Source organism: Hemitrygon akajei, chromosome 14 (assembly GCF_048418815.1).
Source record: "Hemitrygon akajei chromosome 14, sHemAka1.3, whole genome shotgun sequence".
Lineage (NCBI taxonomy): Eukaryota > Metazoa > Chordata > Chondrichthyes > Myliobatiformes > Dasyatidae > Hemitrygon > Hemitrygon akajei.
In genome coordinates this window covers 49,970,743-49,985,229 of record NC_133137.1, presented here as the reverse complement: position 1 = coordinate 49,985,229, position 14,487 = coordinate 49,970,743, and the positions used below count along the sequence as shown (strand labels likewise).

The 14,487-nt window shown below is 42.4% G+C and overlaps 1 protein-coding gene across 1 annotated transcript in view; it reads left to right on the top strand.

Moving 5' to 3' along the window:
* The window catches only part of LOC140738563 (plexin-D1), a 45,573-nt gene extending 41,682 nt beyond the window's left edge, over positions 1-3,891 (top strand). Inside the window, exon 5 of the mRNA XM_073066020.1 lies at positions 2,017-3,891. Within this exon, the coding sequence (XP_072922121.1) occupies positions 2,017-2,146 (130 nt within the window). The 3' untranslated portion in view covers positions 2,147-3,891. The remainder of the gene's footprint in view (positions 1-2,016) is intronic.
* The last annotated feature ends 10,596 nt before the right edge of the window (positions 3,892-14,487 follow it).

Genomic DNA, 14,487 nt, shown 5'->3' with positions numbered 1-14,487 from the left:
CACTTGCGATCAATAAAGCAGTATTATTATTATTGTTATTATTAAATAAATAAAGTTATAGTGTTCTGAATGGGAAGAGGATTTTGTAAGTCGGTGATGTATGAATTTCTTAGTAATCAGCCATTAGTGTGGGAAATGATTACACATGGACTGGGCATGATACCAAGTTCCCTTTTTCTGAAGCATATTTCCACCCAGTTTCATTTTTCCCATAAAGTAATTATGTTGAACCCTCCTTTTGTGTTGGAGTGTTGGTTCGCTCCCAAAGCTGACATAATTGAATATAGAAAATTTGTAACACTGAGGAGGTCATTTAGCTATCATGTCAGTGCTGGTCAAAGTGGAACTCCCCAGTCTCTTAACCCCACTTTAATAACAGAGTGTGTTCTGGCCTTCAGGTCACAGTATAGCTCAAAGTACTGTAAGAATGGATTAAGATTTCACTGAACGTCTTCAAGGTGGGGAAAATGTCCCTATGCTCTCCCTAATCCTTGAACAAATGGTTTTTAGTCTATGTCTAGTTTCTGACCCCCTCTGGAGAGTGTACAAGGTCTTTCTATTTACTCAATGTAATATTATACACTTAATTAAGTTTCCCTTAGCCTTCTCTGTTTCAAAGCTGATGCACCATCAATAACTCTCGGAGACGTGAGGCAAGATATAGGCTTTTATTGGCTGGAAGAAAGAACAAGCAGCAATTGACCACCACACTACATCCTGGAGACTGAGGCCAGGGCTGTGTCTCCAATCGCCTTTATACCAGGGTCCGTGGGAGGAGCCACAGGAGCAGTCAGCGGGGGTGGGGGGGGGGGTGGGGCGTGTCCAGACAGGTATATGTAGTTCACCACAAAAGCAAACAACCTCAGCTTATTCAATCTTTCCTCATGAATGCATTTTCCAGTCCTAGTAAATCTCCTCTGCCCCTTCTCCAGAGCAATCACATTGTTCCTGTAATGTGTTGAGCAGATAAATCTGTTTTCACTTACTGTCATACTTCCTGTGTCACACTGTTGGCTGAGACACATGTAGATGTGTTTGCTGCTAAGGCCCAGGGGCCAATATTCAATGACCCTCGCCTTAGGAGTTGGATGGTGCTTGTTCTTATGAGCCAGATGGATTTCCTGGCCAATGTTCCTGTTGTCCATTTCGAAATTACTTGCATTGCTGGAGAAACCAGTTCCAAGGTTGGCATCTTGTAAAGCCTTTTGCTGAAGTCACTTGCACTCAGTGGCCACTTTATTAGGTACACCTGTACAACTGCTTGTTTGTGCAAATATCTAATCAGCCAATCATTTGGCAGTAATTCAATGCATAAAGGCATGCAGATATATTCAAGAGCTTCATTCATGATTCAGACCAAATAACAGAATGGGGGAAGAAATGTGATCTAATTGACTTTGACTGTGGAATGATTATTGTAGCCAGACAGTGTGGTTTGAGTGTCTCAGAAACTCCTGGAATTTTCATACAGTTTACAGAGAATGGTGTGAAAAACAAAAATCATCTAGTGAGTGGCAGTTCTGTGGGTGAAAACACCTCTTGAATGAGAGACTTCAGAGGAGAATTGCCAGACTGGTTCAAGCTGAGAAGAAGGTGACAATAATTTACAATAATGGTGTAACTCACTATAGTGGTGTGCAGAAGAGCATCTCTGAATGCACACCACCTCAGATCTTGAAGTGGATGGGCTACAGTAGCAGAAAACCATGAACAAACACTCAATTGCCATTTTATTAGGTAGAAGAGGTAACTAATAATATGACTATTGAGTGTATTACTGCCATAGTCAAATAATAACCATGAAAGAGTAAAGCTTTTTGCAATGTGCAAATGTTAAATTATTAACTATGTACTGTAATGTTATATCATCAGGTGTGTAAGATAATGACTACATTTTATATATTAAAAGGCTGGACTTGAATGCCAACATAATGAAGGGCTGGACTTTAAAGCTGAAATGATCATATAATACCACTCAACACAATTTGTAACAAGTGCCCTTTTTTTAATATGTAGGTGCTCCTTTAGGAGTGAATGTCAAGAAGCAAATTGGATCAACATTGCAAAACAAGCCGACAGCTGCCCAAAAGTTACCCTTAAACCTGTGGCAATAGATCATACTTTGAAGGAAGAGCTGGTAATATAAGATTAGCACAAATTTTAGAAATTGCCTCATGGATTGTTTCAGTATGTTAATTTTGTGCATGCAGGTCCACTCCAGGTTACAAACATTAATTAATAGATGATATGTGAGTGAGTGAGTGGGAGTCTGCTAGGATGGACTTGCTGTGGGGCTGCAGGATGAGAACAGGACATTTCCATGTGTCATCTCTCTCCCTCACCCCGTCCAGGCCTGGCCAAGCTGAGCAGAACAGGAGGCGCTGAAGACTCACACATTCACTCACTGAGATAGTGAGGCCAGTTGGTACATCCTCCTCCTGCGCCTGATTTGCCCTCCCACACAGATGTTACTACGATTCTCTTCCACACATCATTTATATTGTTTTCATATTGATGATATGTGTGAGTTAGGAACAGTCTTAAAGAACAGAGCCTCATTGTAACCTGGGGTGATAAAACATACAACAGAATAGCACAGTACAGGCCTGTCGTCACATGATATTGTGCAAAATTTGTAACCTACTCTAAGATAAATTTAATCCTTCCTGCTACATAGCCCTCCATTTTTTTTTTAATCATACATGTGGCTAAAAATTTGCTTAAATGTCCTTAATGTATCTGCCTCTACTACCACCCCTGGCAGGCTGTTCCACACACTGTATATTAAAAAAATGCTTCTGATATCCCCTGTATACTTCCCTCTAATCAGCCATTTCCACCCTGGGGGAAAAGTCTATGTCTGTCTACTCAATCTATGCCTCTCATCATCTTATACACCTTAATCAAGTTGCTTTTCATCTTCTTTTACTCCCGGAGCCAAAAGTCTTCACTTGTTCATCCTATCTTTATAAGATATGCTCTCTAATCAAGGCAGTATCCTGATAAATTGCCTCTGCACCCCTTCTGAAGCTTCTACATCCTTCCTATAAAAAGGCAACCAGAATTGAACAGAATACTCCATATGTGATCTAGCCACAGAGCACAGAAAATTTTGTCCTACTCTCATCTAAAGGATACTCAAGCATCAGAAAATAGCCAGGACGATTTACAATCATCAGAGAGGACTAGATGAATTAGGCTATCTTCCTGGGAAAAGAAAAAGTTGAGATACAAATGAGCCCTTTTTGAGGAAAGTACAGAATCTTAGGATTTTGAGTTTGGTTGACAATAAATGTAATAGGGTCCTGATTCAGTCGCGATGAAGTGTTTCGATCCAAATCATTGACTGTTTATGGATGTTGTCTGACCTGCTGAGTTCCTCCAGCATTTTATGTTCGTTACTCTGAATTTCCAGCACGTGCAAAATGGCATGTTTATAATGTAATAGGAATTCAGGGAGAAACATTTTTTATCCAAAGATTAGAATGTATTTCACTCAATTACAAGGAGTAAATTAATTAAACAACAGATTATTTCAAGGAAAATGTCACTAAAGGCGTTGTGGATATGTACGTGTAATAATAACATGTCAATTTGTCTATAACAAAATGGAGCCTGTATTGTACCAGAGTGCCTTGCTAATAGTGTCTGAGCAACATTATGGTATTAGACTTTGAATATCTGAGAAACTGCAGAAAGACAAGCAGATGCATTACTGGAAGAATGTTAAGTAGAGTTGATTAAGCAGATGTACAGAATGTTCTTGAACTGAATCTAACACTTGGAAATAGAAGAGTGATTATGCAGTCTGTTTCTTTTAAGCTAATGACTGGCTCATCTGTGGTGATGGTCTTCCCTTGCAACAAGTAAATTAAACTTGCTTCTGATTGATACACTGAGTTATTTATTGTTTGTTATAAGGCGTAGAGAAAAGGTACTTGACCATCTGAAGCAGAAAGGAACAGTGACGTGAAGAGAAAATGGAAGAGGCTCACGTGGGCTATCTGGTCGTGGTACCATTTAAACTCTGTCACCCACCACTTCCTTCATTCCCTTCAGTTTCCTAATAAAAACCATTTGTACTGTTTTACTTCAGGATATTTCCATACAATTACACAGCCAAACACCTGAGTAATCACATTGTCAAGTTCACTGATAATATGACAGTGGTGGGGCTCTCACCAATAATAATAAGATGGCCTACAAAGAGGAAGTGGAACAATTCTAGGCTTAGTACTGAGCAAATTGGCTCTTCCTCAATATCAGCAAGACAAAGGAGGTGGTTATTGATCTCAGGAGAACTTGCACCACTCATACTCCTCTGCAAACTTTGAGAGTTTCAAACTTCTGGACGTGCACACCTTGTACAACCTCTCATGCTCCCAGAACCCATCCTACACAAACAAGACAGCTCACCAATGCCTTTACTTTCTGAGGAGAGCAGGACTATGCACATCAATACTCCCAACCTTCTATAGATGCGCAGTAGAGAGCATCCTAATATACAAATACATTGCCAATCTTCTATAAATGTGTGGTGGAGAGTTATTGACTGATTGCATCACAGCCTGGTATGGAAACACAAATACCCTTGAACAAAAGATCCTACAAAAAGTAGTGGATGCATGGAGCATTGTTGTAGGTAAGCAGCAGCCATCATCAGGGACTCTCACCACACAGGCCATGCTCTCTTCTCACTCTTGCCATCAGGAAGGTGGTACATACAAACATCTGAGGCATGTAAGAATGGAACAGCAGTTACCGTGGCGAACTTGAACTTGCACGTAGATTGAGTGAATCAGGTTGGTCAAGGCAGTCTTCAGGACTTCATAGAATGCACCTGGGAACACAGGCTATATGGTGGGATGGTTGAGGAACAGTGGAAGACTCTCAGATTTTTCACGGTGCTCAACAAAAGTAAATTCCAGTTCAAAGCAAGGACAATAAGGGTGGGGAGAGCCAGTCTTGGAGAGCTAAGGAAATAAAAGGCATCAAACTAAAAGCTCGTGCGTACAAAATCGCCAAGAGTAATGGGAAACTGGAAGATTGGGAGGACTTTATAAAAAGCAACAAAGGACCACAAAGTGAGCAATAAAGAAAGGCAAGATAGAGTATGAAAATAAACTATGACAAAATATCAAAATAGATAGTAAAAGTTTTTATAATTATATGAAGTGGAAAAGGGTGGCTAAAGTGAACATAGGTCCCTTGGAGGATGAGAAAGGGGAATTGATACTGGGTGATGAGGAAATGGCCGAGGCTTGGAATGACTATTTTGTGTCGGTCTTCACGGGCCAGATGGTCTACTCTGCTCTTATGTTCTTGCTTAGCAGAGCCTCAGGACTCACACCACCAGATTCAGGAACAGTTATTATCCCTCAACCATCAGGCTCTTGAACCAGTGGGGACAGATTCATTCAACTTCATTTGCCCCATCACTGAATTGTTCCCACAATGTGTGGACTCACTTTCAAGGTCTTTATTATTAGACCTTCATTTTTGTATTAGCAGAGTTTCTTTTCATTTGCACATTGTTTGTCTTTCATTGATTCTGTTATGGTTCTTGGAGTTACTGAATGTGCCCACAGGAAATGGGTCTCAGAGTTGCATATGGTGACATGTATGTACTTTGATAATAAACTTGCTTTGAACTCTGAACATTGCGTCACTGCCTGATACGAAAACTGCACTTGCTGGAGAGGGAGGCTTTGCAATGGGTCATCAAAACTGCCCAACGCATCACCAGCACCAGTCTACTCACCAACAAGGAATGGTTTGTTGCTGGATAAAGACCAATAGTATCCAGACCACCTACCCTGTTCATGGACTGTTTGTTCCACTCCTACCAGGGAGGAGGCTACACAGTATCCACATCAGGACCACCAGACTCAAAAACAATTACTTTCCACAAGCAGTAAAGCTGATCAACACCTCCACCCACTAACTCACCTCATCACACCCCACCAGCACCACTACCTTATCATTTGCTCTCAGATTCTCCTTATGTACAGCCATTCCTGTGCTTTGTGTCACTTTCTGGACCAGCTTTCTCTCTGAGCCAAAGCAGGCAGCAATACTTTGTTCTCCACTTCAGCTCCAGTATTCACTCCCATTTTCACTATGAATGGTTCTGGTCACCTGCCTGTTTATTCTCCTTGGTGCGAGATTGCAGAACTCTGATATACAGAGGGTTCCAGGTGGGCTGAGTGCTTGCCTCCTGCTCCGAATATCCCTGGTTGTAAGTAAACCCCCACTTCTCCAGAGGTGGGGTGGGGGCTGCTCCCTTCACATCCCATTGGTCCTCCCATCATTCCCACCAGACTCAGGCAGGGAACTGCAATTGAAGCTCAGAGTTAAACAGGCAGTAGTTCCCAAGGCTGTGCTCTTTCCTGGGGATTCCTGCCCATTCCACAGCATGTAAATTCTGAGTTAAATCAGACCTTAAAATTCCACAGGGAAAAGATTTTAACACATTTACCTTTTCATTTCTCTTCTCCTCCCCTGCGTATCATCTCCCTCTTTACTCCTTTCCATAGATACTGCCTGACCTGCTGAGCTTCTCCAGCATAATGTGTGATAACAAAAGGTTCCTTTTCTCCCTTTGTTCACCAGATGTACTGAATGTGTTAATTCTGGCTGTCATTGGTGTGCATTGGAACATAGGTGCTCTCCATTTTGTAAACAACGTACAAATCAGGTAACAGTCATCAACATTATTAGATCATAAGTTATAGGAACAGAGTTAGTTCATTTGGCCCACTGGGTCTGCCCAGCCACTTGATTATGGATTATCTCTTTCAACCTCATTCTCCTGCCTTCTCCCATTAACCTTTGGCACCCTTACTAATCAAGAGCATCAAACTCTGCTTTATATATAGCCAATGACTTTCCCTCCAAGAGATATGTGGCAATGAATTCCACAGATTCACCACTCTCTAGCTAAAGAAATTTCTCCTCATCTCTGTTCTAAAGGCATGTCCTTGTGTTCTAACACCGTGCTCTCTGGTCCTAGACTCCCCCAGCAAAGGACACAACCTCTACATCCTTGAGATCTAGGTCTTTGAATATTTAATAGGTTTCAATGAGATCACCCCCTCATTCTTCTAAACTCCAGCAAGTACAGGTCCAGAGCCATTAAACATTCCACATACATTAACCCTTTCATTCCCAAAATCATTCTCATGAACCTCGTCTGGACCCTCTCCAATGTCATCACATCCTTTCTTGGTTGAGAAGCCCAAAACTCCTCATAATACCCCAAATGCAGTCTGACTAATGCCTTATAAAGCCTCAGCATTACATATTTTCTTTTATATTCCAGTCCCCGGAAATGAATGCTGACATTGCATTTGCTTTCCTTACCAGCAGCAAGTGAATGCTTATACAATCTTGTCCCAAGTACCTTTGCACATCCATTTTCTGAATTTTCACCCCACTTAGAAAATAATCTACACCATTATTCCCTCAACAAAAATACATGACCATACACTTCCATCTGTCACTTCTATTACACATTCTGCTAATCAGTCCAAGCCCTGCCTCTTCACCTATCTTTGTATTATCCACAAACCTGGCCACAAAGCCACCAATTGATGAAATTGAGTCAGCAGATTCAAGTCCCATATTGGAGCCTTCTTGACATAATCCGGGCTGGCATTCCAGTGCAAGAAAGGTGCTGGTATTCGTATGTACTGCTCTACAGTCTTTGGGATATGGTCCAGCTGTGGGTCAATGGTACTAGGCAGAATAATAGATTTTCATGGATTAAATAGGCAGAAGAGCCTATTCTGTGCTGTAGTGCTCTATAACTCAGTGTGATGTTAAATGTTGGATCCATCTTTCTTCTTAAGTGGGTATAAAGGTTCACAGGTCACTATCCTGATGAAGGCTAGGAGAGTACTCTATCTACTGTCTATCTATTCCACTCACAATCTTATAAACCTCTATCAGATCTCCCTCAGCTCTGCTACTCCAAAGAAAACAAACCAAATTTGGCTAGCTTCACATGCCCTCTAAACCAGGCAGTTTTCTGGTAAATCTCTTCTGCACCCTCTCCAAAGCCTCGACATCTTTCTTATAATGGGACAGCAGAACTGTAAGCAATACTCCAGATGTGGAGTAACTGGAGTTTTATAAAATTGTAACATAACCTCTTAACTTTTCAACTCAATGCTTCAATTAATAAAAACAATCATTCCTTAAACCTGCTTAACCACTTTATTGACCCAAGTAGTCACTTTCAAGGATCTATGAACTAGGACCCCAAGATCTCTGCTCAGCAACATTCCTTAAATGTTAATAAAAGCAAGCATTTCTTAAGCCTCCAATGAGGGACTTTGTCAAATGACTTACTAAAATCCATGTAGACAACATCCACTGTCCTACCTTCATCAATCTCTCTCGTCACCTTGTCAAGAAACCCAATTAAGTTGGTAAGACACGGCCTGCCATGTACAAACCCATGATGGCGCTCCATAATTAGGCCATGGGTTTCCAAATGGATTTCTAGCATCGGCAGAATATTTTGCGGACACCATGAGGGTAAAAGCTCATATGATTCTGCATTTGAGGAGTGTTGGGTTAGTGAATATTTACAGTAGGGGCCTTCCATACATAATACAATGAGTGTAACATTTCAGGGCTTTGAGAAAAGAATTGGGTTACAGAATAGAACTCATTAGATTACTCTTTGGAAGTAGCTGGCATAACATGGGCTCCTCCTGTTCTGATTCTGTTGTGAATCTGGGTTTTTAAGAGGCACAAGGCTGCAATCTGTTGGCCTGATTTGGGGTAACGAGAGTCTGAAGATAATCTAAATTCTAGTAAAATCCAGAAGCCAGATTCTGAGGAAGACAGACTGGGAAGGAGCAAATGATCACAGCGCCTGAAACATTCAAAGTATTTGGAATACCCAGATGAAGGATATTGAAACACTGGTCAGGAAAAAAAAAGGAGGTATATAGTAAAAGTAGAAAACCTACAGCACAATACAGGCCCTTCAGCCCACAATGCCGTGCTGAACATCTGCTTACTTTAGAAATTCCCTAGGGTTACCCATAGCCCTCTATTTTTCTAAGTTCTATGTACCTATCCGGAGTCTCTTAAAAGACCTTGTTGTAACCACCTCCACTACCATCACTGGCAGCCCATTCCATGCACTCATACTCTCTCCATAAAAAAAACAACTTACCTCTGACATCTCCTCTGTACCTTGAAAGGAGGTATATGTCAGATATAGGCAGCTGTGCACAAGTGAATTATCCAAAATGCTGGTGGAACACAGCAGGCCAGGCAGCATCTACAAGGAGAAGCACTGTCGACATTTCGGGCCAAGACCCTTGGTCAGGACTAACTGAAAGAAAAGATAGTAAGAGATTTGAAAGTAGGAGGGGGAGGAGAAAATGCAAAATGATAGGAGAAGACCGGAGGGGGCGGGGTGAAGCTGAGAGCCAGAAAGGTGATTGGCCAAAGGGATACAGAGCTGGAGAAGGGAAAGGATCATGGGACAGGAGGCCTAGGGAGAAAGAAAGGGGGAGGGGAGCACCAGAGGGAGATGGAGAACAGGCAGAGTGACAGGCAGAGAGAGAAAAAAGGAGGGGGGAGAAAAACTAAATATATCAGGGATGGGGTAAGAAGGGGAGGAGGGGCATTAACAGAAGATAGAGAAGTCAATGTTCATGCCATCAGGTTGGAGGCTACCCAGCCAGTATACAAGGTGTTGTTCCTCCAACCTGAGAGTGGCTTATGTACCTTATACATATACTGGCTGGGTAGCCTCCAACCTGATGGCATGAACATTGAGCCTCCTCTACTGTCAAGATGAAGCCACACTCCTCCCCTTCTTACCCTATCCCTGATATATTTAGTTCCCCCCTCTTTTTTTCCTCTCTGCCCATCACTCTGCCTGCTCTCCATCTCCCTCTGGTGCTCCCCTCCCCTTTCTTTCTCCCTAGGCCTCCCATCCCATGATCCTTTCCCTCTTCTAGCACTGTATCCCTTTTGCCAATCACCTTTCTGGCTCTCAACTTCACTCCACCCCCTCCAGTCTTCTCCTATCATTTCACATTTTCCCTCCCCTTCCTACTTTCAAATCTCTTACCATCTTTTCTTTCAGTTAGTCTTGACAAAGGGTCTTGGCCCAAAACATCAACAGCACATCTCCTTATAGATGCTGCCTGGCCTGCTGTGTTCCATCAGAATTTTGTGTGTTGCTTGAATTTCCAGCATCTGCAGATTTCCTTGTGTTTGCACAAGTGAATTACTTCAGGAGCACAACTGATGTTGAAGTACACTTAAGAAGAGTCACGAGCAGACATGGAATGGACCCAAGTACAGGACACAGGCACTGAAGTACTAGGGGTAAGACAGGATGGGGATGCCATGGCATGCAAGGGGTAATGTAGGCAGGGCTGGATCCCAGATGTCAGGCAGGCAGGCCAGGATCCCAGAATTCCAGAGTTCAAGCAGGGCAGAAGAGCCCCCTGGGGCAGGCATATAACTCCTGGGCAGGGCCACCTCCCAGGCAGGAACACAGAGGCCCTGGAAAGACACAGAACCCTGGGCAGGTGCAGCCACAACCCAAAGGGAGCAATAGGTGGAAAGGGTCAGAGTCCTCAGGGCAGGCCATGTGGATCCCAGGCAGAAGCACAGAGGCCTGGGCAAGGCACACACACCTGGGCAGGTGCAGGGCACAACTCATCAGAGATGAGGGGTAGGAAGGGGACGAAGTCCCCCCACCAGGCAACAGCAGACAGCCTGGCTTCCCCAATGGAGGAAAGGGACAGGGAGGGACAGAACCACCCAAGGGGTAACAGCAACAGCCTAGCTTACCCAACAGAGGCAAGGGAACAGAAGGGAGCTGTGTCCAGGGTGAGCAGCAGGACAACCAGGCTACACCAGTAAATAGGGCAGGGCAAATACAGCAGGACCAGCACACACAAGAGAATCAGGAAAACAAGACAAACCTGGACAGAGCATGTTAAACCCCTAACTAGGTTCAGTCCCCGAGCACCTTATAAACACCTGCCCCCTAATAGGCAACAGATGTACCTCCTTAAGCCAAGATGATCCAATGGCTCCGGGTGACAGGAGGGCTGGCTGCAAGGCCCGGAGTCCGGAGTCCGCGGACCGGAGCAAGACCCGGAAGGCAGTGTCCGGACTGGACCCTAACAAGGAGGACTTGGGGAGAGCAATAAAACGACATGAGATAACTTTGGCAGATAATAAAGGCTAATCTGACAAGATTTTACATGTATAATAGGAGTTAAAGGGTAACTTGGGCCAAATGTGGTGGTCTATGTGAGGAGCCAGCTGTTATGTGAATATTTCTCATTTGTCTTTACTGTGGAGGTGGTCATGTAAGCTCAGGAATTAAAGGAAATAAATAACCATATATTGGAACATACTCACATTACAGCAGAGGAGATGCTGGCAACGTTGAGGCATGTTAAGGTGGATGAATCCACGAGGCCTGAGGACATTGTAGGAAGGTAGGGAAGAAATTGCAGAGCCTCAGTCAGAGATATTTGATTCATCTTTAGCAATGGCTGAGGTACGGAAAGACCGAGGAAGGCCAACGTAGTGCCATTAGTTAAGAAGAGTACAGAGGCAAACCAGAGAACCACAGGCCAGAGAGCTGAAGTTAGATGGTTTGAAAGATGTTGGAGGGATTCTGACGGACAGGATGTTATAGCATTTGAAAATGCTAGGGTTACCAAGGCAGAATCAACAGGGCTTTGTACGTGGGAAGTTATGACTCAGAATTTGACTGAGATTTCTGAACAGGACAGGTGACAATGAGGATTGGTGACTGTAGGGTGGAAGATAATGTCTACATGGACTTTAGCAAGGCCTTTGACAAGATCCGACATGGTAGGCTAGTCCAGAGAATTACATCACATCAGATCTAGGGTCAAATGTATACAAATTTGGCTTGGTGGAATGAGTCGGAGGGTACTAATGGAGAGTTATGATTCAGATTGGAGGCCTGTGACCAGTGGTGTGCCACAGGGATTGGTGCTGGGCCCACTGTCGTTTGTCATCAACATTGACTTGAGTAACAATGTTGGTGATGTACTGGACGATAGAGAAGGTTATCTATTATTACAACAGAATCCAGATCCAGCCCACAGCATATCTTTAAATTGTGTTGGATGTTAATGCTCATTTCACTGTATGGTTTGATTTACATGTGATAAATAAATGAATCTGTATCTGTGGTGGGCCGAGGAATGGCAGAGGCATTTAATCTGTAAGATGTTGCATTTTGGTAAGTTAAACCAGGGCAGGATTTATAGTGATCACAATAGAATGGTTAAGATTGAGATTGGGAATTATCTGGCAGTGATAAAAAATGGTGTCTTAGATTGGAACAAGGAAATGCTGAGGAAGTTAAATAATTACCGTAGATACGTTAAAGTACAAGAATATTTTTAAAATAAACAGATAGAAAGAGAGCTGGAGATGAGGAGAAATAAATCCTTATAAGGATAACCAAAAAGGTCAAAGAATTGATTTTCATAAAAGTCAAAACAAGCAAGTGACTGTATAGGTACCATGGCTTAATTAAGAACTAAAGAAAAGATTGAATTTAAGGAATGATACACTCCCATGAGTACAAGATTCCTCCTGCCACATAATTTTTCACATCCTACCTGCTTTTCATGAAATATATTTCAAGAGATATAATCGCAGAGTCTTTCAGCAGAGAAATAGGTCCCTTGGCCCAAAGACTCACCGACAGTCACTCTGAGTGAGCTGCTTAAGTCAGTGGCTTCAATTGGAGATGAAGTTCATGGCTCCACAATCTTTAAGGCCTTCCTCAAAAAGTGTATTTATTGAAGAGTAGCAAGGAAGGTGCCCTGGCTAAAAACAAAGTGCATCCTTGTCCATTAAAACTTTGCAAAACCTCACTTAAAAAATATTGTAATGATGTGGAAAAAAGTCTTGCAGTCAGGTGAGACTAACGTGGAACTTTTTGGCCTCAATACTAAACATTATGTGTGGCATAAATCTAATAGAGCACATCAGCCAGGAAGCACCATTCCTATTGTAAAGTATGGTGGAGGTAGCATCATGCTATGGGGATGCTTTTCAGCAGCAGGGACTGAAAATCTGGTCAGGACTGATGGGAAGATGAATGCTGCTAAAGACAGAGAGATCCTGGATAAAAACCTGCTAGTCTCTGCCAGAAAGCTTAAACTGGGGAAGAAGTTCATCTTTCAGCAGGCCAGTGCTAAAGCATCCATGGAGTACCTTCAAATGAAGGAAATTGATGTCCGTGAGTGGCCCAGTCAGCATCATGAACGTAATCAGATCCAAATCTCTGGCAAGACCTCAAGCTTCTGTCCACCACTTGTCCCCAACCAACGTAGCACATCTTGAGCGCTTTTGCCAGGAGAAATCGTCAAATCTTTCTCCATCACATTGTGCAAAGCTAATAGAGACTTATCCAAAAATACTTCTGGCTCTAATAGTTGTGAGAGGTGGTTCAACTAAATACTGAGCAAAGGGAGACAAATGCATTTGAATTGCTGACATTTTAGCTTTTGAATTTTTAGTTTCTCATGCTTTACTAATTTCCCTGTTCTTTCACTGTACAGTGAAATAGGAGCATGAGATTCATAAATAAAAATTCTCACTTAAATTGATCAAAATCTCTGTTTGCAATACTCATTTATGTAAACAAAGGGTTGGAGGCTGAATACTTTTACAAGGCACTGTATGTACAGGCGTCTTAACAATAGCCAGGATGTGAGCTACAAATTACAATGGGATATAGAATAAACATGTAAAAAGGGAAATGTTACGATAATCATGGGAGATTTCAATATGAATGTAGATTCAGAAAATCCAGTTAGTGCTGGATCCCATGAGAGGGAACTTGTAGAATGCCTATGAGATGGCTTTTTAGAGCAGCTCATAGTTTAGCCCACTAGAGGAACTGCAGTTCTGGATTGGGTGTTATGGAATGACACAGATTTGTTTAGGGAGCTTAAGGTAAAGGAACCTTCAAGAACAAGTGATCATCATATGATAGAATTCACCCAGCAGTTTGAGAAAGACAAGTTAAAATCAAATGTATCAGTATTACAGTGGAGTAAAGGAAATGACAGATGCAAGAGAGATTTGCTGGCCAAAGTTGATTGGAAAGGAACAATAGCAGGGATGATTGCTGGTGTTTCTGGAGGAAATTCGGAAGATTCAGGAAAAAGCCGTCCTGAAGATAAAGAAGAATTCTAAAGGGCGGATGACAGAACTGTGGGTGATAAGGGAAGTCAAAGACTTCTCTTAAAAACCAACAGAAAGCAGCTAAAAAAGCTATAAGGAAAGTAAAGATGAAATATGAAGGTAAATTAGCCAATATATAAAAGAGGACACAAACATTTTTTCAGATATATAAAGAGTAAAGGAGATAGGAGAGTGCACATCAGATTGCTGGGAAATGACACTAGAGAGGTAGTAATGAGGGACAAAGTAATGGTGGAG